The sequence below is a fragment of the Artemia sp. Qi Xiang Cuo genome, chromosome 17, assembly GCF_049724085.1.
Source record: "Artemia sp. Qi Xiang Cuo chromosome 17, ASM4972408v1, whole genome shotgun sequence".
NCBI lineage: Eukaryota > Metazoa > Arthropoda > Branchiopoda > Anostraca > Artemiidae > Artemia > Artemia sp. Qi Xiang Cuo.
Window position 1 is genome coordinate 9,258,628 of NC_142810.1, and position 15,621 is coordinate 9,274,248.

General features: G+C 36.5%; 1 protein-coding gene across 1 annotated transcript in view; it reads left to right on the forward strand.

The window, feature by feature from the left end:
* Positions 1–15,621, forward strand: part of LOC148941864 (eukaryotic elongation factor 2 kinase-like) — a 121,213-nt gene that overhangs the window by 88,527 nt on the left and 17,065 nt on the right. The window contains exon 13 of the mRNA XM_089103160.1: positions 12,800–13,110. Within this exon, the coding sequence (XP_088959286.1) occupies positions 12,800–13,110 (311 nt within the window). The remainder of the gene's footprint in view (positions 1–12,799; positions 13,111–15,621) is intronic.

The following is a 15,621-nucleotide window of genomic DNA, read 5'->3' on the forward strand; positions in this document are numbered from 1 at the left end:
TCATTTTCGTCATTGTCATTTTTGTCATTTTCGTCATCGTCATTTTTTAAACGATTTTCTAGGCCCACGTAGAACTTTTTGATACAATTCCTTTTTGCCGGTTCTAGTGATTCTACTTTAATGTTTAGTCTTCCGGTGTCCACGATGTAAATAGCATTTGATTCCGAGGGAATTCTGGTAACACCTTTTAACGGGAGAGAATTAATTTCTTCCATACGGAATGTCTGATCGCTTAAGTGAAATGAGCTATGACCAATTTCATCATTTTTCCATCTCCCTGTTCTTGTCCGCTTCACAACCAAATCAAACTTGGTCGTTTGACTTACTTCTAAAATAGATTGAAAATTCCAATGCAACACAAAGCTAGTTTCATCAGAGCTAGTTTCAAACAGAGGAACAGGGCTGGCTTCCTCTGTTGAGTAATTGTACCTTTGTTGACTAAGGGTGCAACCGTTTCCTGTCTTGAGTAACGGGTTAGTATATATTTTAATGTAAGCCCTTTGTTTTCCCATTTTGACATTTTCTAGTATTGCGCTATGTATGCTTAATCGAATAAACATTTTTCTAAGTAAAAATGAAGTTATCATTTCAAGAAGAAACGGCTCTGCCGTCGCTCAAATCTTTATTAGTTTCTCAAAATGTGTTTTAGGGACTTGAAAGGAAACTCACTTTGAAACTAAAGTCATCCCAGCGTCAGCAAAATTATGCTCTTGTAAGTTTTTGAAATAATTTTGAGCAATATGGACAATTTAGATTTTCCTTTAATTAAAATTAAACTTAAAACTAGATTTGAGACTAAAATTTCTGTACGTCATCATGTGGCAGGCTTGCATATATACGGTTCTTGAACTACGTTTTAGCATAATTATCGTGGTATTTTTTAGTTTTAATTCATAAGGTGGCAAATCAGTAATATCATCGGAAGTAGGAAATTCTAGTGTAAATTCAATTCCTCCTCACTGTTTATCCTTCTCAGAATCATACATATCATAGAGTTTGTATTGTCCTGGGATTCGTTGTGATTCCCGCTACTGCTTTTCAACTAACCGCAGATTTAGCTGCATGTCATTTTCGTTTACCATTTGATGTGATCCTTGCTGTCGCTTGTCTTCTAACTGAAGATTTTGTTGTCCATCATTTTCACTTTTGATAAGTCAGGATTTTCGTTGTCGCATGTCTTTTAGCCGTAGATCTCGTTGTGTTTAATTTTTGTTCATCATTACCTTGGACATTTTTCTTAAGCCTTTTGCTTTAGCTGTTAGAATCCATCAATCGGCTTGTATAATTTTGCATGACATCATATAAACCAAAAAAAGCTTCGTTTCCAGCTTTTCCCCAGTAATCATGTTTTTGCTTTATTTACATTGTTATATAAGTCAGTAGCAACTTGGCATGTTCCATTGCACCGCAATGGAACATGCGACAAACACAGCTGCATTGCAGCTATGCAGTTGTTGGTTCAGGAATTATAACTATTATTTCGACTGATATTAACGGTACAAGTTTATTGCGGAAACAAATTTATGACAGCTTCGAAAAGTAGCCTGAAATCCCACAGAAATTGCGCTGGATCGAAAAAAGTTTTTAATTTCTGGTCATTGTAGGCCGTGGTTTGTTCTTTACTAGGTTGGAGCTACCGCTGTAACCATAAACATTGTTGCAGGATCTGCTCCTACCTAGTAAAGAACCTATTCTAGCCCATAGTAACCGAAAATTTAAAAACGGAGTCTTGAACAAGAACTATTAAGTGTGGAAGAATCGCCATTTGAAGATGGTTCAAGAATGTTAAGGAAAATTTTTGCAAATATTAATAGTAAATATTTATTGTGGAAACAAATTTATGGTAATTTCGAAAAGTAGCCTGATACCCCGCAAAAATTGTGTCGGGTCGAAATGAAAACCGCACCATTGGAATCACCATAGCCGAAAACCTCATTTAGGAGAATTACAACTCCCAATCTTGAGGAATACGAACAATCACTTTATTGGAATTAATGACGTGTCTCTTTTTTTTTTGCCGCTAGTGAGGCACTGAAATATCATAGAGATGTTTAAAGGCTCATTTGAAAGGAAATTGCTATATCCAGTGCCTTTTGTAATTAGCTAAACATAGTATTTAAATAAAATGCAATTTTTTTGGCAGATCTGTTAAATTTCTAGGTCCTAAAGGTTGAAACCTTCTTCCGGAGAGCAATCGGGTGGCGGGGCACCTTTGTCTATTTAAGAGTAAAATGAAATTCTTTTTGGGCTTGGTCCATAGAAGTTTTGTTTTTGGTTATTATTATTATTATTATTCTTTTTTGCATCTTTATTTTTATTTTCATGAGAGAGATTAGTTATAATTTGGTTGATTTTTTTTTGTTTGTTTGTTAAGAAAGATATAAGTGGTCGCCCAGTACCAAGGACTTTTGTGTCTTTTTTTGGGCGGCCACCTTGGACACAAAATAATTTGACAAGATAATATAATACGTGTATTGACAAGTTGCTTCTCTGGGGTATGATGTCATGCTTGAGTGACTCTATCTACTGATTCCCCGTGGTTTGTGCTTTACTAATTCTAGCTAAGAAAAATGTATAATGTATTCACTAAATATTATTTAATCGTGGTTAAAAAGGTTTCCCTTATATAATAGACGTTTTCCCCAACTTCGCGATATCCCATTCGATATCCTTGTGATATCTTTTTCCCCAACTTTGCGTCATATTGTCCCATATGCTTGGAAAAATGAAAGCATAAATGGTTGCTTGAACCGTATTGGTAAAAAAAAGGCTCATTGGGTGCTAGCCGTACTCGCTAACCTACCTAAATTTTATCAGCTTCTATAATAAAGTTCCTTTGATTTCCATAAAGGAGAAGAAGTGAAGTGACTTAAAGTGCGTTACTAATTAACGTACTATTTAAAGTACTTGACGTAAGTCAATTAAAGTGACTTACGTCCAGCCTTTTTCTTATCATGTTTGTTATATTCAATCAGTTAATCTCCTCACCCTCTCCCCCAACACTCCCTTTTTATCCTATAATTTTAATGCTCATTTTGCAAATTTTAAGCCTTCTACTTCCTGTTAGCAAAACTAAATTGTCCTTTTGTTTTGATTATTTTATTCCCTTTTTAATTCTACGAATTTTAATTATTTGACATTTTTCTGATTGACATTGAACTTTAAATTTTACGAGTTCAAATAGTTTTTGACATTTTTACTGATTGATATTGACCTTTTTATATATATATTTTTTTATTTTGTTTTCCCGACCTGCCATTTTTAACTTGCTTGTTGTTTGTTTTGGTTCTTTTTTTTTTTTTTTATTGACGCTAAAGTGTGAATTCGGCCTATTTGGGCTTGTAATTGCTGTTTTTATGTTATAAATATTATCTTCTTATCACTTGCCGTTTGAAGGTACGTGAACCATCGTCGCATAAGACTTGATTTTGAGAAATTTAGGCCGATGACACATCAATTCATAAATAGGACACGGCTCGCTCTTTGCTTTCTTCAGAAAAACCTTTGCTTAATTAGTTACTTTCTCAAATCGAATCAGTTGTTCATTGTAATAACCCAAAATAAAGATCAAATTAGTCAGAAATACCAGGCATGTACAAACAAAAAGAGAAAACTTGAATTAAATTCAAACAAAATTATGAGAAAATTGCACAAATCTTGAGATTGTTGGCAGATGGAGCATTGGAATGACCCCACCCGCTATGCACATGCATGAATGGCTTCATCTGCTGTGTTTCTATCAGCTTGCTTATGTTGATATCCTAGCACAGCAGAGGTTGTACCCAGTTGAAAAAAATGGTTGCCATTCTTCGACTTAATAGTCGTTATTGTCGAGACTTCCCACTGAGACTCTCCCCTGTTTTCTCTTCATTGTAGAGAGGGGGGATGGTTGCCAGAGAATATATTAAGGATTAATGTCACGTATGATATTTTGCCCATCTTAAATTTAACATTTTTCGTGCATTTTTTATGGTTGCTGCGATAGCTGCAACCTAGTAAAGAGTGAACCATGGTCCATAGTAACCAAAAGTTTTAAAATACATTTTTTTCAAAAACTGCTTAGTGAGAGAAAATTGTCATTTGTAACTTATTCAGGAATGATAGTTATTATTTCGATTGATGTTAATAGTAAAATATTATTTTGAAAAAAAAATTAGAGGAATTTTTGAGAGCCTGAAACGCCTCGAAAATTGTGTCGGAGAGAAATGAAATATGTACCATTAAAAATTCTACAAAAATGGCGTCGTATCAAAACATAAAGTACTTTTTGTTTTATTATTATTTTTTTAAGAGACATGTAGGGCCACCATCCGGAAAAGTTTTGAGATATGGTACGAAATAGCTACCGTGTGAAAAGCTGTTGGGGGAGGACGCCCTTTTCCACGGGAATGGCAAGATTTTATATTGGAAAGTTTTTTGGTAGTATAAGGAGACTTGAAGTGTATCCAGTTGGGCTGCTAATTAATATTAGAAAAAAGAGTAGGTGACGTCTAAAGTTAAAATAAAATGAATTTTGAAATTAAAATTTGTCGTCACTGAGAGGAGTTGGTATCTAAAAAAGAAACGAAAAGTACACCTTTGGAATCGTCATTGTCGAAAAACCATATTCAGGAAACTTTAATCCCCCCTCCACCTAACGCTTTGCTGAAAACTGAGCTTTCTTAAATTTCTATAGTTTAAATCGTTTCTTACAATTTATTGATTTCATGGCCTGTAAAAGACGATTGGGAGCTGTGTGAATTGATCTGTTATTTCCTGCAGGCCAATTAAGAATTTTCTTGTTTCTATTCCAGTCTTGTTGTGTCGGTTTTGGGTTTTCAATAAAGTACTTGTGTATCCCTATACAAATATAGGGAAATATCTAGAGCCAGTTTGTTTGAAACAGTTTTTCTAAAATATGATACATAAGTGTGAAGCAGTAATTTTGATCTTTTTAAGTTCCAACTTTCGCTCTTTACTTTCTTCAGAAAAACTTTTTTTTTAATTAGTTACTTTCAAAATCGAGTCAGTTGTTCATTGTGAAGGCGTCACTAAGGCATATCACAGGTGCTTTTAAGAATTATACCCATTGCTGCGTTATTTCAACTTGATGACCAGGTAAAGTACTACTACTAACTATTCACTGCAGCACCAAGCCGCCTATGGCCAATACGGCTACACACGCTCCTCCTCCATCCCAATCTACTCAGAGCCTCCCTCTTTACACCCTCCCAGCAAGCTTCTATTTCCCTTAAATCATTCCTTGCGACATTCTTCCACCCCATTCTGCGACGATCTGCTTTTTGTTTGGCCCTAGACGGTTGGCCGATAAGGAAAAACTTTTGTCTATCAGTCATCCTTCGTCCGCAGAAAGGATGAAGGATTGAGGAACGATTTAAATAAATGTAACCATTGATAAAGGATAATTTATATGATAATTCTAGTTTTATTTCTGTTACAGGAGTTTATCTCCTTTTTTAGGACTGTCGAAGGACCATTATTATTATGATTTGTAATTTTTTATTTTTGTGGGGGATTGGAGGAGAAGGAAGAATTGAAATGATTTAAACAATAAACCAATATTAATTGATGTACATTGTTATTTTGGATGAGAGCACATTTCTTTTTTAACTTTTAACGGATTGTCCCTTCAGACAACCCGGATTGTCACTTCAGTCAGGTTCTTCGGGGGCCCAGAAGAATGGTGAAGATGGTGGATTAATGGTTAAGGATGAGGGATGATAGATTTATTTAGTATGTATTTTTGAAACATTTTGTTTGTTTTGTTCATCGATAAATTAGAAAAAATATAATGTAAAGTCTTACTCTTTACTTCAGTTTTTATATTTCTGTTCTATCCTGTTCCCGTTTTCGGTTCTAATTTTTTTTTACTTCAGTTTTCTTTTCCTGGTATATCCTGTTCCTCTTCAGTTTTCATTTTTTACTTCAGTGATCAATGTAATAATAGGCCTAATAAAAAATAACATAATGGTAACAATTGATTGATACAAAAGTCAAAAAGGGCCATGGCAAAAGGAACAAATATTACAAACCAATAAGCAACAACACTCAAATATGTAAATGCAAACATCAGGAAACCCTACAGGAAAAACCTACAGGAAAACAGCTCTATGGTGCAGTGCTAGGCTTAGGACTTTGTACAGCTTTAGATCTTCCTAAAAAATGATTTCTCTGAATCTGCCAGTTCTTTGGCTCTAAATCGCGAATTCACCCCACCTTGACTTGTCTTTTTCAAAAATAAGAATGTTACCTTTCCTTCTCTTCTAATACTGTCTTAGCCAAGTGGCTAGCCCGCTAGACTTTAAATTCTTTTACTGCGAGGACAGAGGTTTGAGTCCTGGTGTCGCTGTTTTGCAATGGGGGTCTTTGGGGTGACTTTAAGCTCAACTAGAGTCGATCCAGCTCTAAATGGAAACCTTGAGAAATCTGGGAAGGTAAACAGGATGACTGGCCCCCACCCCCCATTGCACTTCGTGGCTGAAGGGCCGTGAAACGAAGATCAGCACCGTTGGTAGGGACTGTAAAGTCCAATGCCGTATTCTATACATTTCCTTTCCTTATCAAATCCAAAATGGAGCAAAAGTAGCGAGTGTTTTGCTGCCTAAAATGACCCATGTAGTTGTGTTCGTTCTCCTTCTGTAACTTAGTTAAACTTCGAAAAGCGATGCGTATTTCATAGGCAGGGCAATAGCGCTGCCTAAGTAAAGCAAGATGTTGGCACAGTGTATTATTTTTTTTTTTTTTTTGGTTTCTTGGTTTTAGACCGGGGCACTTCGTATCGCAGGAATTGTCTTGAAACTTCGAAAAGGACTCATTCAATTGGAAATTGGAGTGGCTTTTGCCCTTTTTAATCGTCGAAATTGATTGGAAGGCAACTAACACCCCTTCCACGCCCACCATTTCCCCAAACACATTCAATCAAAATTTTGAGATACCCGTTTTGTTCAGCGTAGTTGATTTCTGGATAGAAATTATGTTTTTGTGGAGAGACACACTCCCACAGCCCTCAGAGCAAGGGTTGTAAGTTATGCCTCAGGGGCATATTTTTTATAGAAAGCGTTGTCGTAGAAACTTCAAAAAAGGCTCATTCATTTGGAAATTCAAAGGGCTAGTGGCCTTTTTAATAGTCAAAAATAATTGAAGGGCAACTAACCCTCCTCTCACGCCTACCATTTCCCCAAACACATCCAATCAAAATTTTGAGATAGCCGTTTTGTTCAACGTAGATGAAAGTTCTGGAAGTTAGCTCTTAGAAGATGATAACCCCCCACAGCCCTCATGGCAAGGGTTGTAAGTTATGCCGTGGGGGCATATAAAGTTTTTTTTTATAGAAAGTGTTGTCGTAGAAACTTTAAAAAGGGCTCATTTGATTGGAAATTGAAATGGATTTTGCCCTTTTTAATAGTCGAAAGTGATTGGAAGGCAACTAACAACCCTTCCTCACCCACCATTTATCCAAACACATCCAATTAAAATTTTGAGATAGCCGTTTTGTTCAAAGTGCCTGAAAGGTCCGGAAACTATATCTAAGAGAATGACACTCCCCTCACAGCCCTCGGGATAAGGGTTGTAAGTTATGCCCTGGGGGCATATAAGGTTTTAATTGAAAGCTTTGTCGTAGAAACTTGGAAAAGGGCTCATTCGATTGGAAACTCAAAGGGCTTGTGTCCTTTTTGATAGTCGAAAGTGATTGGAGGATAACTAACACCCCTCTTACATCCACCATTTCCCCAAACACACCCAATCAAAATTCTGAGATAGCCGTTAAAGCATTGTCATAGAAATTTCAAAAAGGAATAATTCGATTGTAAATTGAAACGGCTAGTGCCCTTTTTAATAGTAAAAAGTGATTGGACGGCAAATAACCCCACCACCACGCCACCATTTCCCGAAACACATCCAATCAAAATTTTTATATAGTCATTTTGTTCAACATAGTTGAAAGGTCCGGAAATTTTGTCTTTGAGGATGACATTCCCCTCACAGCCCTCAGGGCAAGGATTGTAAGTTATGCCCTGTGGCATATAAGGTTTCTGTAGAAAGCGTTGTCGTAGAAACTTCAAAAAGGACTCATTCGATTGGAAATTGAAAGGACTAGTGCCCTTCTTAATAGTTGGAAGTGATTGGAGGGCATCTAACCCCCCTCTCACGCCCACCCCCAAACATATCCAATCAAAATTTTGAGATAGCAATTTTCTTTAACATTGTTGAAAGTTCTGGAAATTAGATCTTTGAGGATGACAATCCCCCCAGCCCTCAGGGCAAGGGGTGTAAGTTACGCCCTGGGGGTATATAAGGTTTTTATTGAAAGCTTTGTCGTAGAAACTTCAAAAGGGCTCGTTCGATTGGTAATTGAAAAGGCTAGTGCCTTTTTTAATAGTTGAAAGTGATCAGAGAGCAACTAACGCCCCTCTCACGCTCACCATTTCGCCAAGCACATCCATCAAAATTTTGAGATATCCATTTTGTTTAACGTAGTTGAAAGTTCTGGAAATTAGGTCTTTGAGGATGACAACCCTCTCACAGCCCTCAGGGCAAGGGGTGTAATTTATGACCTGGGGCATCAAATCCCCTATGCCTTCCCAAGGCATATAATTTGCACTTTACTGAAAAAATACAAATGAATGTGCATTGTCAGTATAATATACATATACTGATATATAGTAATCAGAATGTTAAAATTATTTGATTTATTAAAGTTATAAAAGTAAAAACATTTATATTTTTTCAGTAAAGTGCAAATTTTGTTTTGGCCTTGGGAAGGCATGTGGGTTATCAGCCCTAGTCATCTTAATTCCTGCTTGTTCTTAGTCTTACTTGGTTATTTATTGTAATTTCTGTTCGTTTTGGGTTTCATTTATTTATCGATGCTGATTTGTGGTAGTTTCACTTTTGGTAGATTATTTGATTTTATTTTTGCTCATTTTTGGTTTAATTGAGTTCTTTACTTTTCTTTGAAAAGCTTATTGTGTGGAAAAAGTTTTTTTTTAATTAATCCTACATAAAGATTGTAAGTGGATCCAGTTAAAGTAAAAATAAAGTTGAAAGATTCTAGAAATCATCGTTGCAGCGTCAGATGCAATCTGTAAAGAACGAGTTCTAGCCCGTAGTAACCGAAAATTAGAAAATGACTTTCGGGAGAAAAAATGTCAAGTGGTAATCTCCCTTTGAAGCTTATTCAGGAATGGTAACTTTTATTTCGGCTAGTGGTAAATTATGGTAAATTGGTAAAAAAGAAAAAAGTCAAAACTTCGAAAAAATTGGTAAAATTTAATTGCGAAAACAAATTTATGGGAATTTCGAAAAATAGTTTGGAACCCCTCGAAAATGGTGTTGGAGCCAAATGAAAACTACACGATTGGAATCATCTTAGCTTAAAACTCTATACAGTAGTACAGTAGTTTAGGGGGCTAAGTTTTATTAGTATTTTCATGGTAGCAGTGTCAGAAGCAATATAGTAAAGGATGAACTCTAGCTCATATTTCCCGGAAATTAAAAAACGCATTTGAAAAAAAGGTTTAGCGTGGAAAAACCGCCATTTTAAGCTGATTCTGGAATGATAATTATTATTTCGAATAATATTAATGGTAAAATTTAATTGGGAAAACAAATTTATGGGAATTTCTAAAAAATAGCTTGAATCCCCTTGAAAATGGTGTCGAATCGAAATGAAACTCTACCGTTGGAATCATCATAGCTAAAAACCCCAACCCCAGATCGGAGAATTAGAGTCCTCCATCCTAAGCACAGTATAAAGATATAGCAGTAAGTTAACCGCCGATAATTCCTGGTTCTTCATTCTCGGTGCGAACAAAAAGCTCCTCCCACTTCTTCTTGCATTAGCGCGAAACTTTCTCAAAATGCCTTTGAAACCAACTTGAGACTTCGAAACCTACTTTTAATTCCTAAAAACATCTAATAATAACACTGCACTACTAATTACTGATTTTCATATATGTATTGAATATATTAATTTAAAATTAGTTTCTTCAAAATTTAGTGTTCCAACGTTGAAGCCAAGTTTCTCGTTCAAGAGAAATCTGACTTGTCTACCCGTGAAAAGATCTAATGTCGCTTATGTTTATACGTTCTCTGGAGCACTCGCACCTCGGTCCGGGTTTTTATAATGGGTAAGATAGGGAAAGATTATACTGCCTATAATTAATATACTGTGATCCTAAGGAACAAGGAGAATCACTTTTTCGCATGAGAAGCAGTGATATCTCCTTTTCTTCTTGTTTTTTTTTGTCGCCGCTAGTGGGGCGCTGAAACACCATTGAGGGATGTTTAAGGGCTCATCTGGAAAGCTATTTTTTATATCTACACGTTTATTTGTAAGTAGTTAAATAGAACAAAACAAGTTTTTTTTACTGAAAATAAGGAGCAACATTAAAATTTAAAACGAACAGAAATTGTTACGTGTATGAAGGGGAGTGCCCCCTCATCAACACCTCGCTCTTAACGGTAAAGCTGTTTAGTACTATTAAAAAAGCTTCCTATTGTTCTAATTAAACAACCCTCGTGCTTCAGGAGTCGTTCTTAAAGAATTGGGACAAAATTCAAACTTCATACACTTAATGATTTTTGTTCGTTTTAAGTTTTAATGTTGCTCCTTACTTTCCGTTGAAAAAACTTGTTTTTTTTTATTTAATTTCTGATCATTTTTAAGTAATGCCGGGAAATCTGGCCCCACCTCCACTGAGAAATCCTACTCCCCACGGAAATATCCTCTTAGACAATTCAATCCCGGTGAAAATTTACTCCAGACAATTACCCTTAACAACTCGACGCGTAAAACTGAGACACAAAAGAGAAAGCAAGACATTTAAAAGAATTTTGTATAGGAATTCTGACAAATTTGCCCAGTGTATAATTTCCCCTGGCAAAGTTCACCCCATAGAAACTTCCCTCCCCATAGAAAATTCCCCTTGGAAAAATCCCCAGCAAAAATTCCCCCCCCCACCCGAAAGGTATACATACTTCACAATAACAAATACTATGTGTAGAAAATGGCAAATTTTATTACTTAAAGACCTTTCCCTTGGGACTCTGGAAGGTCGTTTTATGTCCAAAGGCGTAGTTTTTGGGCCTTTCAACTATGATGAACAAAATGGCTATCTCAAAATTATGATCGGACAACTTTGGGAAAAAAGGGGCGGAGAGGGCGCCAGGTTGTCACTTAAAAAGGGCACTAGAACTTTTAATTTCCGTCCAAATGAGCCCTCTCCCAATATTCTAGGACCAGTGTGTGGATACGATCACCCCTGGAAAAAAAAACAACAACAAATAAACACGCATCTGTGATCTTAGGCCTACTTGTGGCAAAAAAAAATCCATACTTTTGCAGATAGGAGCTTGAAACCACTACAGTTGGGTTTTCTAATACGCTGAATCTGATTATGTCATTTTCATTGAGATTGTAATACTTTTAAAGGATGTTTCCCCCTTTTTTCGGAAATCAGGCAAATTTTCTCAGGATCGTAGTCTTTAATCGGTCAGACTTAATGAAACTTATTAGTTTAAATAGCATAATAAGCCGATACTCTTGTTATATCTATTGGTATCAAAATTCCGTTTTTAGAGTTTTCGAAGAGTAATACTGAGTAGTCTTTGAAGAGTACTGAACTTAATGAAACTTATATTTATGAAATCAGCATACTAAGCCGGTTCTTTTGATGTATCTATTAGTATAAAAATTCCTTTTTTTAGAGTTTTGGTTACTATTGAGCCGGGTCGCTCCTTACTTACAGTTCGTTACCACGAACTGTTTGACAAAAGATAATATCGAAAATAAAATGTAATTTCTAACAAGATATAATATAATATACGTGTCTTTGGAAATGTTACTTTTCTGAGGTATGATTTCATTCTTGAGTAACTCCGCTGCCTGATTCGATTTGGTTTGTTCTTTACTAATTAAGGCAAATATCGAAACGCCACCTAAAGTTATGTACATCGGTTTTCTATGAAACTTTTCCTTATAATTTCCTATGAAAGCTTCGTTATGTTTTTTTTTTTTTTACTGCGAGTTTGTCGGCTAAAATGTTTTTTTGAAAAACTTCGAGTTCGTCGGCTTGATGAAGAACTTAAGTCATATTATGTGAAAATATTTCCAGTTTCATTCCAACAGTTGAATGGTTAATATGGTTTTACCCCGTCTTATTTTTTTTTTTTTTTTTTTTTTTTTTTTTTTTTTTTTTTTTTATATATATATATACAGGAATAAAATGAATTGAGATAATTCACGATCTCACATGCCCTCACAAACAAAATTTATAGTTGATCCAAATGGCTGAATTGTTGTGTTTTTTCATTTGCTTTCTTCGGACCCATTTCCGAGGCCCAATTTGGGATTCTTGACATCACCTAGATTAACCTCTTTTTTTCTCGAGTTCAACACCGTCAGCCTTGATTAAAAGCAGTAAAAAGAAAAGAAAAGAAAGATGACACATCAGTGCCACCCATGGAAGAAAGTGATTCTCCTTGTTGTTCAAGGTGTGGAATGGGGGGGGGGGGGGGTAACAACTTCCCTCTATGTGGTTTTGATAATGGCAATTCCGATTGTGCAGTTTTATTTTGATCCTACATTATTTTTGAGGGTTTTCTGGCCATCTTTTGAAATTACCACATTTTTTTTCTTTCTTTTTGTTTGCAATAAATACCGTTTTTGAATCAGCTTTAAATGGTATTTTTTCACACTTGAGTTTTTTTTTTCAAAATAGTGTTTAAAAATTTTCGTTAGTATGGCGATGGTTCTTTACGCGGATCTTTACAAAAGATCTAATTCTTTCTATTTCAGATTCACCTTGACCTCGCACGCTACCACGAACTCAGTCGTTTTTCCTCACCTGGTGATGAATATGACAAAACTGCTGCTCTCTTTCATCTTCGTCGCGCTGCTGATTGTGGTGTATTAGAAGCTGTAATAGCATCTGCCCGTATATACCTCCAACTGCCGCATAATATACTTGAAGATATTGATCTACCATTTACGTTAGAACATGAAGATATTGGTTTGGATTACATGACATATGCTGCCGAAGCTGGCGATCGAGCAGCGATGATTTTCTTGGCTAAAGCATATGATACTGGCCTGAATCTTGGAACCAGGTGATTTTTTATCTTCATTTTTTACTAAGGCTGTTTAGTTATTCTTTGGCTAAGGCCTATGACAATGGTCTTGATCTTGGAACCAGATGGTTTTTTCTAAATTTTTGGCTAAGGCTCTTTAGTGATTTTAGGGGAAAATTCTTTAGGTTAAGGCCTAGACCTCGGAACTAGGTAATATTGGTTGTGATTATATGTGGCTGGGATTATGTGGTGATATTGGTTGGTATTACATGTGGCTGGGATTATGTGGCGATTTTGGTTAGGATTATATGACCTTTACTGCAAAAAAGGTGGATCGATCTGCAATTATTTTCTCAGTTGAGGCTTATGATAGTAGTCTTAATCGTTAATCCAGGTGATTTTTCGTCTTTTTGGTCTTAATATTTTGGATTTGACTTAAAAAAATAAAAAATAAAATAAATCGGCTATGGCCTATGACAGTGGTCTTGAACTTGGAACTAAGAGATATTGGTTGGGATCATATGAACTTTAGCTGCCAAAACTGTGATTTGATCTGTAGTTATTTTTTTTCGCTAAATTATTTATTATTATACATATTATTATATTATTATTAATTACTTAATTTATATAGTTAAGGCTTATGACACTAGTCTAAATTGCGAAATCAGGGGATTTTTCATCTTCTTGACCAGAATTTCTTAGCTTTGACTTTCTAATAATTTTATTTCGCTATGGCCCTGTTCCAATGGCCTTTATCTTGGAACTTGCGGATATTGATATGAAGGCTTATTTGTTAAACACGAAAAGAGATGGGCCGAACATTTTGAGAATTTGCTAAACCGAGATAGAGTTGCAGGAAAAAATATAGAGGAAGATGAAAGAGTTTGTGATACCTTGGACGTGAAGAAAGATTTTGTTTTGTGAGGAGGAATTAGCAACAGTACTAAAAGGATTAAAGAATCATAAGACTCCAGGTGCTGATAGGGTGGTAAATGAGTTTCTTAAATATGGTGGATCTGAGGTTAGAAATAAGTTACTGAAGATTATGAATATAGACATATACATAGACATAGTTTTATTAGGATCGAACAGCGTAGCCATGGCTAATTTATTTCGTCTTTACAACAATATGAGAAGAAAAAAAAAAAAAAATACAAAGAACACTATAAAAACACTAACACGTGAATTCAAATAACACTAAGTCTTGTTGTATGCTTCAACGAAAAAGGGGACAAACGTGTTTTTGTAGCGGTTGGTCCTGCAGACCAGGGGTTGTAGCTTCGACTGGGATCTGGTTCTTTGGTTAACAGGAGCATCAGGTGGGAGGATCAGTCTGTGATGGGGCGAAGATAGCAGTGACTTGCCGAGGGACATGATCAGTGATAATCGTCTGTCGCTGAGAGATTCAAGGTTCAGTTCTTGCAAGAGTTTGTTGTAGTCGTCACTTCTGTTACCAACGATTATGTTAACAGCTCGTTTCTGCAAAGATTCAAGGTCATCGCAAAGGTAGTGGATGCTCTGGACAAAAGGTCCCCAGACAGCGACGGCATATTCGAGTAGAGGTCTCACATACGTAATATAGGCATTTTTTAGGCTTTGAGTGTCACAGCCAAACCTGCGCATCAGGACTAGGGTCTGAAGTGATGCATTGCCAGCCTTAATAACCTTCTCCACGTGTTCGGTGAATGTGCAGTCCATCGATAATGTGACTCCGAGGATTTTTGCAGATGGAACAATAGGGAAAGGGACTTGCGGGAATTCCAGATCACGTTTTAAGGGGCAAAACCTGAGGATCGTTGATTTATCTGCATTCAGTGTCAACTTGTAACGTTCACAGTCCTCAGAGAAGGATGCCAGAAGGGTCTCGCTGAACTGACGTTCGATTACACCTTCTCTCACGAGGTATTTGAGGACAAATGATAAATCGTCGACGAATTTGAGTCGCTCTTCGAAATTCTGAAGGAGGAAGTTGATGAGGGAGATAAATATGAAACCAGCAAGTCTTGTACCCTGCGGGGCTCCACAGGTAAGTTTAGACCAGTATGAGATCAAGTCACCTTCAAACAATGGAAATACACACTGCATTCTGTCCTGAAGGAAGCTCATCACTAATGCAAGAGACCGCTTCTGTGCGCCCATTGCTCACATATTTTTTGCTGCCGTAAGATGACAAATCAGGTCAAATGCCTTCCTGAAATCGGCGAGAGCTAGGTCGATGAAGGTACTGCCCTTGTCAAGCCACTTAAAGATAATGTCAACTAGGCGCACGAGGTATATCGAGGTATTGCAACCTTTGAGGCCGCCATACTGGTAACGGTCTATGTTTTCCCGCGTTTGCTTGAGCAATTCACGCAGGATGAATGTCTCGGTGACTTTTGCAAAGGTAGATGTGATTGATATCGGTCGTAACTCGTTGCAAGATTTGGGTGTTTTAGTCTTCGGTATAACACGCACAAATGCGCGTTTCCAGCACGACGGGAAAGTTGACTGGGCGAAACATTCGCTGATGATGTGTCCAAGTGGCTTGGCAAGGAAAAGAGAGAACTCTCG